Below are 13,530 nucleotides of genomic sequence, written 5' to 3'. Positions count from 1 at the left end.
AAAAGCTAATATGTAATAACTACAATTTATTGAACCCGTTACAATATCTGTTTTCTTTCCTAAAAGGAAGATTTGTTGCCTTCGTTGTGGTTCACAGCCGGGTTGTTCTATTATAGCAGCTAAAACGAAAGAAGATTAACAAAATATTAAACTACTGCTAAAAAAGCGACTAAGAAAGTAAGCTGTAAGTTTTCTCAAGATTAAACGATTTTTGATATTCAATGTTAACGTTATTAACAAATTTTGTTTTAACTAACATCTATTATTAAGTCCAGCCACTTACGGACTATTTTTAATCATTATTATATATAAATCTGTTATAATTTTTACTCAAGAAATTTAGTTTTGAAGTCAAGGCAGAGTTTTTAGCTGCCACCGGCTGTGACCAGACTTAATAATAATCTAAAAATCACTACGTTTCTACGTACTAAATAACTTTGTTAACTATATTATATTCCTATGGAAGTAAAATTATCATTACTTTATAATTTTTCAATACCCGTTTCTAGCGTTAATATAGATAAATATAAATTTATTTTACTAATTTTCTATTTTTTAACTACGTGATATGAAAATTTGTAAATAAATTCTACTAAATATTTAAAAGCTTAAATATAAACAACTTTAGTTATTTTTTTAATGTGATTTTTTTCTTGAGATTACGTGGACGCAATTTTAGGAATCTTGGGAAGATGTTTAACTATAGTTTTAACTATTTGTTGATTACCTAAAATTTTAATTATTTGTCTACGTTTATCTTAGCACTTTAGTTTCATATGTTAGGCCTCAGACTTTTATTATACTTAATACTACTTTAAACGTAAATATTTTGATCCAACCACGATATGTGAAATTGTAAGGATACTATGACTGATACAGCGCAATGATTATAGTATTTTTTATACTATAGTCAATAATATTAAGTATTGTGTTTATGTAATTTACACATGATTTATTTTGTGTGATTTATATTCGAATATAACTGTTCGAAAACACTTGCCCGCAATTTCTATTTTCTAATTCAACACGATGTTGAGTAAATTTAGTTTTAGATTTCTTTGTAAAGTAAGAGAGCAAGATATCCAGAATATAACTATTAATTTTCGTGAATTTCGAATTGGACCTATATAAATTGTTTTAGTAAATTGTAACAAGTAACTTGATAATTTAATTCTAATAGCTACAGTAATATTGGTTCGTATTTTGTAGAAGATATCGTAACTATGATATCCTAGCTTAATATAATAAATAGAATTAGCATCGAATAACGTAGCAACTACTAACAAAATAACGATATAAATACCAAACAGTTTCATGTACGAGTCATCTACACGTCTTATTAAATTAGGGTAAAAGCAACATCAACGCATTTGACACTTTATATAGTGCAGTAAATGGAGCATTTTAGGTCTGAATTTTTTTACTTTGCTCCGAATTTCATGGAATTTTGGAATTAGGTTCATCTTACCCTGAAGTTCAAAAGTGAAAACAATTCGGGTTGCGCCATCAACCCCTGGGGGGGGGGGTGACACCCCTTCTCAATTGTGTAATTACATTTTTTTAAAATAAATCGATAGAAGAACTAATTATAAGAAAAAAATGTTTTTTACAGTTTTTCAAAAAAACTAATACTTTTCAAGTTACTGGCCACTAAAGATTAATATATTTTTGACGTTTTTCTTCGTTTTTTTGCAAATATCTCCTAAAATATACATTTTAACAAAAATCATGTAATGGACAAAATAATGTCAATAAAAATCTGAATAAATCGGTATTACATAAATTGTTCTAGGAAAAATATTATGCAAGATTTGAAAGAGCAAAGTCGTTTTTTATTTCGTTCATGATTCAATTGTTGTATTTAAAGCCATCTAGTGTCGAGGTTTTACATTTTATGTATTACGGTGAAATTGGGTTTTATAGTGCTCAACATAAGCTTTAAAATGAGTGCTGTTACAAGTTTTTACATGTAAAATGGATGAGCTATCATGCAAATAAGAAGCATATACGAAGTTTATTTCTTCTAAATCATATGGTTTAATGAGCACCATTTCCACCAGAATTAAAGTAATTTACATTGTATCTAGAATTCACTTCATTATAGACATCTTGATGGATTCCAGCAGATTCACTACTTTAGTACAAACTATTTTCAGAAAATTTTATTCAGATTTTATAAAAACTTTTTTTAGGAGATATTTGCAAAAAAACGAAGAAAAACGCCAAAAATATATGAATGTTTAGTGGCCAGTAACTTGAAAAGTATTAGTTTTTTTGAAAAACTATAAGACATTTTTTTCTTATAATTAGTTCTTCTATCGATTTCCGACATTTTGAAAAAATGTAATTACACGATTGAGAAGGGGTGTCATCCCCCCGGGGGGTGATGGCGCAACCCGAATTGTTTTCACTTTTGAATTTGAGGGTAAGATGAACCTAATTCCAAAATTTCATGAAATTCGGAGCACAGTAAAAAAATTCAGAGGTTATACCTATTTTTCCTCTCCGTTTACTGCACTAATATATTTTGCATTTTTTTTTTCAAATGGCATAAATATTTTTGGCGTTCAATATGCACGTCGTTCAGTATCAGGCGATACACCAAGCAATAATAAACCCATTTTCCCTCCGGCATACCTTTCCAGCAGCCGCCTTTTCAAGTCGGGAGGATACGTGACGTAGATGTAGTGTTCACTCTGGCCCATGTCCGCAGCGCCTGGGTCTGCCCCGAGAGACGGGTCTCGGGCGACCAACGCGCGTTGCCCGTAACCGTCGCCTTCGCCGGGAAGAGCTCGTCCCGCGGCGCTGTGCGAGGGCGAGGAATGGGCGGTAGCCGTTGCACTCGTACTTGCCACGCTTCGGTCGTCATGACTAGGTAATTTCGGTAAGAATATGGTAATTGTAATTCGGTTTATTTAACAATATTATGTAATTTATTTTACGATATATAATAACTGTATCTAAAATATAAAATCTGTATAAAAAGTAATATTTTGATATTCATCAAAAACGTAAATTTTTCTTACATATATATTACAAACGAAATGGCCAGAAAATCTTAAAATGCATACTGTGTATATAAGAGAGAAAAATATCGTAATTTATTCCAAGCGTAGTAAACTATACAGACGCATAAAACGTTTATTTCGATGCAAAACTACGTGATAAACAGCAATGTTTTCTTAAGGGGTTAGGGGTACTTGGAGGCACAAAAAACTGAGAATTTTCAGTATTTTTTTGTCATTAAGCGATGTTTTATTACAAAAATATTAATACTGTATTATTATATAATGTTTTGACTTGAACTAACAAAAATTTCAGAAAAAAAATTAGATATTCCCAAAGTTATAGCTGTTTTTGTTGAGCCTGTTTTAAAAAACGGTCCTGACGATGACCATCATAACTCCTTAGAGATTCGTCTAAAATCAATCAAATAAAAAAAAAATAGTTTTATAAATAGATAATCCTGGACCTGATCGAAGGTTTTCTTTTTTTGCAAAAATTAACAAAATGGCAGCACCAGAAAAAAAATCGATTTTTGGGTAAAAAATCAACAGTTAATTGGTCTTAAAAAATTGATATTTTTGAAAAAATAAAAATTCTTCGATCAGACCCGAGTTTATTATGTATTCTAAAAGCTGTATGAATTTCATTAAAATTTACTAAGCGGTTTTTGAGTTACAGTTTTCACCGGTTCAAAAAACATAGTTTTGAGAAAAACGCGTTTAAAGTTTCACATCGGATTTACGTACAGAAATTCGAATTATTGATTTACTTAAACCGAGTCATCTATTTCTGGGCCATATAATAGTTGATCAATCATTGTGCAAGTTTCTAATATTTCCATTTGCTGTTGCCTACGAAGCATTCTGGCCTCCCGAGTGTTTTCGTTGGCGCGCTGATCTGCCACTTTCACACGTGCAGCATCCAATTTTTCAGCATACCAACGGGAATTATACCCACAATTAGGTCCTAGGTCCCACAATTATACCCATAATCAATAATAATGATGTATATGCATTCAGCAATTTGTACGATAGTAGAACTAGTATTCACGGTTTCTAGGCATATTTTTTACACTAGTTGGTTGAAGCTTTTAATTCTTTCTGATTATGGATTCAATCTTGAACTGCACATCTTGAAAGTGAATTATCATTGCTGAGATCGTCGCAAAAAATAAAAATCGTTTTTTCAAAAATTCCAAGCACCCCTAACCCCTTAAACAAATGATTTTCATCCGTCACCATTAGCATTAGCCTACATATGTTATCAGTAAAAACATCTTTATATTTTTGTTTACAAAATTACGCATGTAATACTACAAAAAGCAAGCTGAAACTATAAGTTTCATATAAACTATATGAAACAAGAAACGTAAACATTGTTTCAAATATGAAAGCATAGTTATTTTAGTCAATATAATTATAAATTTCAATATTTAAATATATTACCTCATAGAATTATTATAAAAAATAATATTAAGCACATATGTTTGGCCAAAAAGTCGATTATATAATATTTTCAGAAATTTATTTCTAATCCTTACCGATGCTCATCCAAACACACATTTTGTTCATATATATAATAAAGCAAAATAAAAAAGTAATATTACTCACTCAAATAGCACCCAGATAATGTAGTAGCATAGGCATATTCCTAGTGACAATACCATTACCATGACAAATAACAAACCCCATGGAAAAGGTCTTGGTTCGGGATTTCCTTCTTCCCAATAGCGGTCACAACTCAAATACCAACAAACAGCGTGATTTAATTCCTCTATAAACAAATAATATATGAAATTATTATTATGTTAATTCGAATTATAGTTTAAACTTATGTGTAAGAACATATTTTCAAGAAGACATACCTTCCATATCTGTGAAGTCTTGAACAGATAGATGCACCAACAAACCAGCAATACAATCTCTGACAAGAATCTGCAAAATTAATATAAAATTTAAAATCTAAATTTAATTAGGATGCAAAAATCGAATTGTTTATTTTGATCAGATTGACATTGAAGCTATAAAAATTAGAATTTTAATCTCATTTACATGTATCTTTAAATCCACATTTCTCAATTACCTATACTTTGTACTAATTAATTAAAAACAATAACATCAATCAAATGAACGAAATTATGTCATAAATTCAATAGCATTGTAACGAATCGATAATATTGCAAAAATTGATGTTTTTCAAATTTACAATTTTACATTTTAAATATATACCTCACATCGCAGCTTGAGCCTTGCCAGATCATCAGGTTTACAGTCAGCCTTAAGACGTTGAAATTCGTCATTTGTTGATCCATCTACAGCTGGTAACGCCGAGTCCACAAGGTGTTCATCGCAAGCGGCCGTGGTATTGGAATCACCATTATCTTCTATGTCTTCTACCTCTCCGTCGTCATTATCGACATCTAGAACAATAATAATCACTCATTAAATTTATTTTAACTTTTATTGATCATTAATAATTTACTTCCCTTATAATTAGGATAAGTTATAGTAATCGTTATAGTAAAGAAATTGAAAATGAATATTTTTATATACCTTCACGTTTTAAAGGTTTTTAACCCTCTGTCGGTCGGCGTGGTCTGGCCAGACTTTTTTCGACTTCAATTAAAATAAAATACTTCTAGTAATCCTATCGACTTGAAATTTCTTGACTTTTCCTAAAATTTCATTGGCTGTCGATCAATGAAAAAATCAGGACGAAAGAATGTACAGAAGGATAATTATAAGAATATTAACTTTTTTATACTTCGAACGGTCGGAAAGGTCTGTCTAGACCACCCACACATGAAGCGTATGAAATATACGCTTTTTGATATATGTAAACCAGTATTTTGTCTTTTTTCATGGTATTTTCTATTCAAACTGCGTTGTATATATTCTTTGCTATGTGTTGTAACATGAATCTTAGTATTTTCATGATGAAAGTTCCTTGAAAACCTACCAAACTTTTTGGTAATCGCAAACACTGAAAATCGGATGAGTAATGCACACATTATCAGCAATTTTTCTACCCGTACTGCGTTCGAAATTTTTTTTTGGCGATCCTGTAGTAAAATTATATTTTCAACTTGAATTTTACAGCTCATTTCAAAGGCGACGCACCTCATTTCGTTTTCATTTGAATTTCACATTCATTTCAAAGGCGCCAAAAAAGAATAAATATTGTTTTTCATTGATATAAAACAGAAAAATTAACAAAAAAGCAACGATTTTTTATATTTCTTGATTTTTTTTATATAATATATTATGTAATATTTTTATTATAAGCAAGCTCAACACATGCAAAAGACGGTAAGAAAAAGAAAAAATCAAAACTATAAATATTTACTACTAATAATCGTTAATATATAAGACACCAAAAACTCATTTATCCCATATAAATGCATGAAAAATGAATGGTGGTCCAGCCAGACCTTTCCGACCGTTCGAAGGTGAAAAAATATCCGACCGACGGAGGGTTAAATCATCATAATACGGATATCAATTTATATAAATACTATCTTTTATTTTGTACTCTATTTTATTTATATTTATATTATTGTTTATTAATGTTACTAGATGTTATATTATTTAACAGTTATAACAAATATTGTAATTAAAAAAAAAATATCAGGTATTTTATAGAGATTTCAATAAGTACAAATTTTGTTTATACTTATATGAGTTCCGTACCAATGCTTATTCGTTACATTTAGATTTATATTCACTGATAAATTTTCAAAAAAATTCAAAATTTAGGAAAAAGTCATTTTTTCAACCATTTCAAAATTCTCGAAAATCGAATTTTTTCATAGTTTTCAAAAAATGTAATTTTTTTCTTAATTTAATTTTTAGTACGGGAAGTTCCAGCATTCGTTTTTTAAAGTAGAACATTACTAGATTGTTATATAATATATATATATATATATATATATATATAGAACTCCAATTATCCGAACTCCGACTATCCGAATCACTTTCAGAAAAAAAATTGTCCAAAAAAAGTTTAACCCTTCGTCGGGCGCAGCCGATCTGACAGATACAGAGCCAATAATTTTTCATGCTGCGCCTTGGTTGAATGTTATAGAAACCTCCACTCTTCAATAGCCTCCTAATTTTATATGTTTTATTTATGCGTCTTTATCATTTTGTGTTTGACCTTCACATATAGTGGCAATCGGTATTTTGATCCTAGAGATACACTGCGCCCGAACGTGCAACATTTTGAAACGTACGAATATTGCAATTTTTTGTGAATGTAAGTATTCTTTTTCTGTATTTTTTTACGTATTTTTGAATATATATCTCAATACTTTTCATTTAATTGCAATTTTTTGAAAGTATCTACGAGATTCACTGCGCCCGAATGTGTTACTAACTTGAGTCCATACATTTTATAGGCTAGTAAATATGGCGAGTGGTAAAAAAATTTATAATTTAGAAAAGCCAGCTCATTCAGAAGAGATTCTAAGAATGCTGAATGATGATGCTGATGAAAATAATCTTCTTGACGATTTAGGTGATGAAAGTGGAAGTGACGAAGACCATCTAGAGAGTCGCGAAGTCGATTCTGAGACAGAATAAGAGGACGAACAGGATGAGAGTGAGGAAGAAATAAATTTGAACAACAATGCTAAATATTTTATGAGTAGAGATAAATCTACAAAATGGTGTAGCAAACCTCCCTCTAATAGGACTCGAACAAAATCCCAGAACTTATTAAGACATTTACCAGGTGTTATAGGAAACGCAAAAAATGCTGCAACGCCTATAGAATGTTGGAGTCATGGGAATGATAAGAAAGATCTCCGAAGAAGATATTTTTGAGACAATTATCGCATGAACTTGTTCTTGGACAGCTAACAAGAAGAAGTGAAATCACGAGTGGGATACTGTTCACTTTGCAGGCAGGACTCAAAGATTCAGACCAAATTCACAGGAAAATGGCTCACAAAAACAAGAAGAGCCACGAAAAAAACGACGATGTGAACCGTGTACATTAGAAGCTAATATTAGACGGCTTTCAAGATTTTGTTGTGCTAAATGTCGAAAAGCACTGTGTTTCCAACATGCGATCTTTCTATGCAGTCCTTGTTGAAATGCTTCAATAAATGATAATATTTAACTATACACATTAAACTATCATTATTATATTACTTATTTTTTATAAAGTGACAAATGAAAAAAAAGTTAGAGACTGTGTATTTCAATAAAGAAAAGTGAGTGTAAATAATTTGTGCATATATACACAGGTTTATATTTTTCTACATTTTATAATAAAATATTATTGAATTCTTCTTTTTTTCTATTTATTCAAAAAGTATACATTCTGAAATATAATTAAACAAAAAATTAACATGTTTATAAAATAAGGAGCCTCCTGAGGATATACTTAAAAACCGTTGCTGTCGGATACACTGCGCCCGAACGTGTGCGTAACGGGACTGCGCCCGACGGAGGGTTAAGTGCGCTATTATTCTTCCACCAGCAAAGCCAGTGTAGACACATAGTTTGTTTTGATTTGACGGAGATGTTTACAAAACAATGATTTTTATTTCTAAACTTGTACATGAGTACATTTTATTTATATTTAAAACATGTGAAAATGTCATGTTTCTTTCATTCAATTCAATAAAAAAATAGTGCAATATCAAAACGTAACTTTTTTTCTCTCCAATGGCAATTTAAAAAAAAAAACTCCGATTATCCGAATATTTGATTATCCGAATGGGTCCCGGTCCCCATTAACACTAAACATACCATAGCGGGTCAAATGACCCATTTTGAATTGCATTGAAAATGCACGTATAATTTTATTGCGTTTGCACATTTGACTTCATGACTTTTTTTAAGTAATTAGAGTACAGTTATGAACAATTTTTTTTTCTTGTTTTGTTTTGTTTATTCTGAGTTATCCTTCTTGTATACCGATATCTACCACAATGGGTCATTTGACCCGGAGAGAATTTTTTGGTTTAAGAGATTGTCGAGTCATATTTGTAGTCAGTAAGTTGCAAATTCTTCTAAACACTGTTGCGTAAAGCAGTTCAACGAAAATAGCTCAGAATAATTTCAAGAAAATATCAAATTTTAGTTTTTTATTGTTAGAAAAAGTGGCAGAAATTAAAAGTCTTGGTAAGTACCTAGCTTATATTTTATTTTGATAGCTATAGTAATACAAGTTATTTTTTACCCAAAACATGTCGAAGCAAACAAGACAGTAAAAGTTCTTAGAAGATATAAATAATATTGGCGAAGAGTTTTCAGAAATTAGTGAAGATGAATTTTCTGAAAATGAAATTCATATTGGTTGAAAATAAAAATGAGTTCGATTCAACAGATAATACTGACGACGAAGAAAACAATGATAAATGTTTACCTGAGACTGTTTCATATTACAATAAAACCAAATTTGGTGTAGACATGACCGATCAAATGGCGAAGAAATTTACTACAAAACCCAAGTATTGCAGATGGCCTCTCCAAGTTTTTTTCAATATTCTTGATTTAGCTGACATAAATGCCTGGATTTTGTACAAGCAAACGACAGGAGAAAATATCTCGCGACAAGATTTTTTACTCAAGCTAGCAGAGGAACTTGGCGCCGATTTCGAGAAGTCCGTGAATAACCAAAATAAGAAACAAATACGAAAGTATCGTTGCCTAAGTCTACTACAGATGCTTATAAACGTATGACATGTCAAATAGGATACTGTAAAGAAAATAAAACCAACAAAATTTGCTCTAAATGTAAAAAATATGTTTGCGGAAAATGTACAATTATGGATACAACTATGAATTAAATTTTTTTATTTTTGCGTCTGTAATAGAAATGCTCAACATACTATTTGTGTTTTTTATAATAAATTTAATTTCATTTTTATTTTTTCCTAACATCCATATTTCATACATTCAAGCATGAAACGTAGAGTCGGGTCATTTGACCCGCTATGGTAGAAATAGGTATATATTAAGTCTTGGTATGATTAGTGTTAATTCGGATAATTGGAGTTCTACTGTATATATATATATATATATATATATATATATATATATATGTATTAAACTTGTTTTGAAATTTCGTACCTTCAGCGACCGGCGCTTCGTCTCTATCACATCTTTTAACAGCCACTCGACCCGGCAACCCGTTTTTGTACCGCCCATTTCTTCCATTAGCCTTTGCACCATGCGGTAGCCTAGCAAGTGCTCGTGGCCCGGTTGCGGTGAGTGCCGTAGCCGAAGGTCGCGAGGATCCTCGAGGCCCCGCGTCTCGCCAGATTTCTATGTCCGTCGTAGCACGTTGACCGGACGACGGGCCGCCTAACGCGTCGCGGGCTACCAGCACTTCGCAACGCATCATCGCGCAATAATCGGCGAGGCATACGGCGTCTTCTGCCTATGAAATTATTAAACAGGACATATTTTACAATATTGAAATCGAAAAATCAAATTTCATAAGTGCATAAACCGTCTCTAAAATATATAGGGTTGGGAAAAAAGAAATCCATTATTTTTATGTGAACTTCAAGACTTTATTTAACATGTTTTGCATTGTCCGATTTAGGTCAAATATGCACCATTTTGTTCTATAATTTGTTGCCATTTTAATGATAGCTTCATTATGCCTCTCTCATAAAAGTCTTGGTCCTTATTAGCGAAAAACTCCAGCAATTGATTTTCACACTCTTCCCTTGATGCCAATTTCTTATCACTAAAAAAGTTTTGCAATGCAAGAAAAAGATGGTAATCGCTTGGTGCGAGGTCCGGACTGTATGGTTATGCGAAAGCGATCGTGGTCAAAGACCAGAAACGGCCAGAATTGGCCAACAGAAGAGGTGTCGTGTTCCAACAGAACAACGCCAGGCCACACACTTCTATAGTGACTCGTCAGAAACTCCAGGAGCTTGGTTGGGAAGTTTTGATGCATCCACCATACAGTCCGGACTTCGCACCAAGCGATTACCATCTTTTTCTTGCATTACCAAACATTTTTAGTGATAAGAAATTGGTATTAAGGAAAGAGTGTGAAAATCAATTGCTGGAGTTTTTCGCTAATAAGGACCAAGACTTTTATGAGAGAGGCATAATGAAGCTACCATTAAAATGGCAACAAATTATTGAACAAAATGGTGCCTAAATCGGACAATGCAAAACATGTTAAATAAAGTCTTGAAGTTCACGTAAAAATAATGGATTTCTTTTTCCCCAACCCAATATAATAATAAGTTTATCTTATATATAAAAATAAATTGCAAAATGTGTTGGTAAGCGCATAACTCAACAACGCCTGGACCAATTTGGCCATTTTTTTTTAAATATTTGTTGAAGTCCAAGGATGGTTCTTACGGCGAGCAAAAATGGAATAATTGCCGGGAAACCCCAAAAAAACAGCCTTTTTCTTTTTCTCATACAAACATTTTCTAACTAAAACGTAGAATCAATTTGAGCATTATTGCTATTATTTAAAGTTCATATTAAATTACAAGCACTCACTGTATACTCCTTCTAAACGATTATTTGGATTTTGATAAATCTTTCTGAAGTTTGTTAAGGAAATTATCTAGGATGTATGTGATTATAAAGTACTGGGATGTATGTGCAATATTGTAGAAATAAATGGAAAAAATGAAAACTATCATCTGCCAAAAATTTCAATTTACTTATGAACCTAGCTAGAAATTTATGATTATGAATAAGCAAAATGAAATGCCTACATTATTATTGCCAAAAAGCAGTTGAGATGTGACAGAAATTAAAATAATATAGAATACAGTATATGTATGGTAGATTGAATGATACACATATAAATAGGATATGACAAATTAATTCACTTAAAATATGATATGAAGTATTAATCAGGACCAGTCCCACCTTTAATACGATGCATGCAAAAAATATGAGCGCACGCCTTAGGAGGCGCCAACACAAGATTCGTATATTAATATTTCAATATAGTTTTTTTTAATATATAATTCCATTGCATCTTTTACTAATCTTTTCACAATATTTTTAAAATTCGTAAAAATTTCACTATATACCAACAAATAGGAAAGAAAAGAATACATAAAATTCGGCCTTCACGATATCGATTAGGAGAAGTTTAAGATGCAGTTTTGATATCTTAAATAATAATAAATTAAATTAATTTAATCCAACATGAAGTACCAGTGTTATGTTATGGTTATGGTTATGTTGACCGTTTAAAAGACTTCAATTTCCAATATAGTGTGGGAATTGAGATTCATCATTTTATTTAAAGCAGTTCTACATTTAGCATTGCCCATATTATAAGTGTATATGCATTTTGGCGTAAAGAGTAATTTAAGAAACAATAATTATTATTTTTAGCTGAACGGTAAATATTAGTATATTATATTAAAAAATTGTAGACATGGGCACAGGACAACGTCTGTCGGGTCATCTAGTTTTAAATATATTTAAAAATAAACATTCATATCGGCACCGAATTTGTGGAAGATGTTGTAAAAACTGCAAAAACTAGAATTATACTAAAAAAAATTAGAAAAAGTTTTCTGCTAGAAATAATAAAAATAATGATAATGCAAACTTTGACTTCATGATATGATAAAATGCTATTGTTTGTCAAAGTACTGTAATACATATTAAATTTGAGAAGCTTAACAAAGCAATCAAAGAACCTGGCATTGAAGTATTTGTAACAGTAGATTATTGATTTACTAATTTATAGGAGCTATTTTTAAATAATTGATCCTAACTGATCATGAACCTTGTGTTATTGTTGTGACGTGATTCAACTGATAGACATTGTACAATTAAATATATATATATATATATATATATATATATATATATATATATATACATAAATTTATTTATCTATTACTTACCACATTGATTTCATTCTTATGTCTGTTGTCAAAATGCAAATCCAAATGCCGTTCTTCGAAAAAGCTTTTTCCGCAAAATCCGCACGTCCATTGGGAAGGCCTGTGCTGTTGTTTGGCCGCTTGCTGGGGACCAAAAATGTCCCTCATTGGGTGAAATGGACATTCCAGTGGAAATTTCACCTAAAATAATAAATTTCTCAATCGTTCAAAAATACAGTAACAGAATTTCATGCCTAATATGCAAGCTCTTATAGATTTTTTTCATTAGATTAAAAAATGCAATTAAGTTTAATTAAATGAATTCTTTTTAAAATAATAAAGTGATCGCTTACCTGGTATTTGTCTAATATAGGTATCCATTTATTCTGAACAATTTTTCTGACAAGTCGAGCGTTATCTCTTGGGCATGAGATTTTGAACACACTTGGTCCGGGCCATGGTATTAAAGAGAGTACGCAGAGCGCGATTACCTTTAAAAAATCAAAAAATAATAAACATTAATTAATCATTGTATATATGAAACACCAATACAAGCTCTGTTTCTTAAAATAGTTAACTTTTAATATTAATTATATATTTACTACAATCATATGTAGCAGATAAGTAAAAGTTACATTTTCTTAATTGAATCATTCTTATTGAAAGCAGATAGTTCACTT

General features: G+C 31.0%; 1 protein-coding gene across 1 annotated transcript in view; it reads right to left on the bottom strand.

The window, feature by feature from the left end:
• Nucleotides 1-13,530, bottom strand: part of LOC113373720 — an 18,997-nt gene continuing 5,467 nt past the window's right edge. Inside the window, exons 3-10 of the mRNA XM_026613998.1 lie at nt 13,204-13,341; nt 12,872-13,051; nt 10,089-10,398; nt 5,235-5,425; nt 4,871-4,940; nt 4,617-4,779; nt 2,638-2,871; nt 1-119 (exon numbers count right to left, since the gene is read on the bottom strand). Of these exons, the coding sequence (XP_026469783.1) occupies nt 92-119; nt 2,638-2,871; nt 4,617-4,779; nt 4,871-4,940; nt 5,235-5,425; nt 10,089-10,398; nt 12,872-13,051; nt 13,204-13,341 (1,314 nt within the window). The 3' untranslated portion in view covers nt 1-91. The remainder of the gene's footprint in view (nt 120-2,637; nt 2,872-4,616; nt 4,780-4,870; nt 4,941-5,234; nt 5,426-10,088; nt 10,399-12,871; nt 13,052-13,203; nt 13,342-13,530) is intronic.

Source organism: Ctenocephalides felis, unplaced genomic scaffold (genome assembly GCF_003426905.1).
Source record: "Ctenocephalides felis isolate EL2017-DRISC unplaced genomic scaffold, ASM342690v1 CF-g0.4_SCAFFOLD_01604, whole genome shotgun sequence".
Lineage (NCBI taxonomy): Eukaryota > Metazoa > Arthropoda > Insecta > Siphonaptera > Pulicidae > Ctenocephalides > Ctenocephalides felis.
The sequence above is the reverse complement of the archived record's forward strand: the minus strand, read 5'-3'. Positions and strand labels throughout refer to the sequence as shown.